The following is a 3392-nucleotide window of genomic DNA, read 5'->3' on the forward strand; positions in this document are numbered from 1 at the left end:
GAAGATAACTCTGCAATACGCAAAGACGGAAAACTGCAACTGTAAATATAGGTTACCCGGATATGTGTTTGTCCTTTTTTCTGTTTTCAGGCGATGTTTCGACCTCGTGACGTTACAGATGACAGACCAGCACGTCACATTCCCGTTCCCTACATTACGGTATTATGCATTTTAAATTCTTCATGTGTTATCAAATGCATTTAATACAGATTAAGATTGACTGACAACATTATTTAAAAGGTAATGTTTGCACCTGTATTACTATTGCAAGTAGGGTAAATTCCTGTAATGCCATTTTGCGACTTCATCAAGATAGTAAAGACATAATAACGCAACTTCTTTTGCTGAATCAATATCAGATAGAAATATCATAATAATATCATTGGTAGCCCTCATTTGTGTTGGCGTGGACACGTCTTTTAGAAAGAAGGCTTACACCTTTTAGTTATTTCAAACAGATTCTATATATTGACAGTAATGCAATTGACAGACAGGTCCAGTGGTGTCTACATAACGGAAATACTGTACCAAGGCGCGCTCAAGACATTTAATTTTAATTTTAGTTTCGTTTAACGTCCTATCAACAGCTGGTCAATTAAGGACGTGCCTCCAAGTGTGTTGTGTATGCGTGTATGTGTTCTAGAGGTAGGTTGTGTTAGTGTCATTGCATCCTTGTGATAGAGCTACTTTTGGCTTTAATGTTTTAAATATATAAACTTCAAATGTTTATTTATAAAGGACATACCTCGACACACAAATCAGCACGGTCCAATACAAAAACACAGGTGAACATTGCTGCCTTGTTCACGCACCTGTTCACGCACCTGTGGGGTTTGTCGTCGCCCGGGGCAATTTTGCGAGGTGTGAAAATGATACAGATGTCCAATACAGAGACATTATAGATCGACACCAATGCAATTAACAAACACGATGCATTCACGATGGGTGCACGCTGTTTTTTCGGGGGTTTTTTGCGGACCCAACTGTACATGTAGAAAACCTGGAATTCTGGGGGTTTTTTTCTTTTTTTCCAGGTAATTGATGACAGACCAGCCCCTCAATCGGCATTTGTCAACAATAGGGTAATTTACATTTCCTATTCTTGCTGTGTTATCAAGTGCATCATTACAGATTGTGATTAATTGATACCTTAATTTAAATGGTTATTTTCGCAAGTACAGTGCACTACTGTAATTCAAAATAATAGCGAAAAATCAGGTAAAACTACGTGAGAATTTCATTTATTAGTCTTATGCTGCCTACGTCAGGTAGCCATAATCTGTACTGACATGGACACTTGAACTTACCTAGAAACTAAGCTCACACATTTAAGTTGTGTCAAATAGGCAAACAAGAGATCGACACAAACGCAATTGACAAACAAGTCCTGAAATGTCTACAAAATAGTCATACGTAATTACAGATCGACTCTCTGTGTCCGGAACAGGCCACGCAAACTTGTCGGTCACTTATCCAAACGTTGTTGACTTGTTTTACAACCTGCGTTAAAACCCCATTCTTGACAGTTTACATTAGTTATACTGTATATATGTGATACGCATTGTTGAATAAGGGCATTATGAAAAATTAGCTAATCAGAAATTACTACGATGTTCCTTATTTAAAATCTTCCGGCTTTTTAGGTCACCTGGCCGTATGTTATGGTGACCTTTTTCGATCCGTCTCCGTCTGTCGTCGTGCGCTGTGTGTTAACTTGTGAGCACGATAACTTAAAATTAAAGTGAATGGATTTCGATGAATTGTGCTATGCTGCTTTATATCAATCAGACCACGGACATGTATGAAAATACAAACAGTAACTGACAGAGTGATGGGACTTTGACTTTTTAATAACTATTCGAGCATATGGGATTTGAGCTTGTGAGCACAATAATTTGAATAAATGTGAATTGATTTCGATGAATTTTGCTATACTGCTTTATATTAATCAGATCTCGGATACGTTTGCAAATGATCCTAATCAAACAGTAACTTGCAGAGAAACTGACAATCGGAGAATACAAGATGGCCTTTCCTGACCTGTGGCATGCTGAGACGAGAAAATGTTCGACTTCTCGAGATAATCTGCAGCAATTCACTTTTTTTTTGTATAAATATTCCTTATAATGTTCCAAACAAGTGTTCTTACTTTTTGTGCCGATCAGAAATTCCAAGATGGTCACCCTGACCTCTCATTGACAAAGATGATTTTCACTTCTTCTCAAGAAAGGCTTCGCCGATTGACTAGGTGTACCAAACTTCACATTCGTGGTTATTAGGAAACAACAAGGCGAACGATTGTTGAATCGTACGATTGTACGCGCTATATGTAGTGCAGGCACGCTGATTTGTGTGCATTATGTAGTCACATACAGTGTATAATGCAACTGTAAATATAGGTTACCCAAGTATGTTTTTGTACTTTGTTTCTTTTTTCAGGCATTGTTTCGACCCCATGACGTTACAGGAGACAGATCAGCACGTCAAAATCCTGCTCCCAACACTACGGTAATATGCATTTTCAATTCTGCATGTGCTATCAAGTGCATTTGATACTTGGTTTGATTTTGGTTTTATCTTGTTTAACGTCCTATTAACAGCTGAGGCCATTTAAGGACGTGTATGTGTGCTGGAGACAGGGTAAGTGGATATAGAAGTGTTTCTTATGAGTTTTCGACCAAGTTCGTTACTTTCCTGCTGATTGTAAAATTCCAGATGGCCACACTGGCCTGTGTTTGGCTAGGACATTTACAACTTCATCTGTAAATAAACCATTAAACGTATAATCTAATTCCGCTATACAGCATGTGCATGCCTGGTCACGAGGCTAGTATGGGTGTATGCCCTCTCTCCAAAGTTACTATGTGCCAATTTAAAAAAAAAGTGCTGCGATTTGAGTGCTTCAGAATTTACTAAGGTGATCTCTTAGGCCCATTGGCCTCTTGCTTCCATTTTTCTAAATTGTTCAACTAGGTGTACCAAACTTTACATACGTGCTTGCTAGGAAAACGACCAGGCGTACGATTGTACACGCTATATGCAGTGTACGCACGCTGATTTGTGTGCAATATGCAGTCACATACAGTGTATAATGCAACTGTATATATAGGTTACCCGGATATGTTTTTGTACTTTGTTTCTATTTCCAGGCAGTGCTTCGACCTCGTGACGTTACGGGAAACAGATCAGCACGTCACAATCCTGTTCCCAACACTACGGTAATATGCATTTTCAATTCTTCTTGTGTTATCTATCAAGTGCATTTGATACTTCGTTTGGTTTTGGTTTTATTATGTTTAACATCGTATTACAGTTGTGGGATCGCACAACGTTATGAAAAGTCAACTGGATGTTTAATATTTGTTATTTGCATTCGTTTTGGTCTATAGCTC

The 3392-nt window shown here is 38.4% G+C and overlaps 1 protein-coding gene across 2 annotated transcripts in view; it reads left to right on the forward strand.

The window, feature by feature from the left end:
- The window catches only part of LOC110449142, a 48932-nt gene that overhangs the window by 18401 nt on the left and 27139 nt on the right, over positions 1-3392 (forward strand). For both annotated transcript variants that reach the window (XM_021495786.1, XM_021495787.1), the window contains 4 exons: positions 91-159; positions 1035-1082; positions 2440-2508; positions 3150-3218. In XM_021495786.1, coding sequence (XP_021351461.1) covers positions 91-159; positions 1035-1082; positions 2440-2508; positions 3150-3218 — 255 coding nt within the window. The remainder of the gene's footprint in view (positions 1-90; positions 160-1034; positions 1083-2439; positions 2509-3149; positions 3219-3392) is intronic.

Source organism: Mizuhopecten yessoensis, unplaced genomic scaffold, assembly GCF_002113885.1.
Source record: "Mizuhopecten yessoensis strain PY_sf001 unplaced genomic scaffold, ASM211388v2 scaffold4511, whole genome shotgun sequence".
Taxonomy (NCBI): Eukaryota; Metazoa; Mollusca; class Bivalvia; order Pectinida; family Pectinidae; genus Mizuhopecten; species Mizuhopecten yessoensis.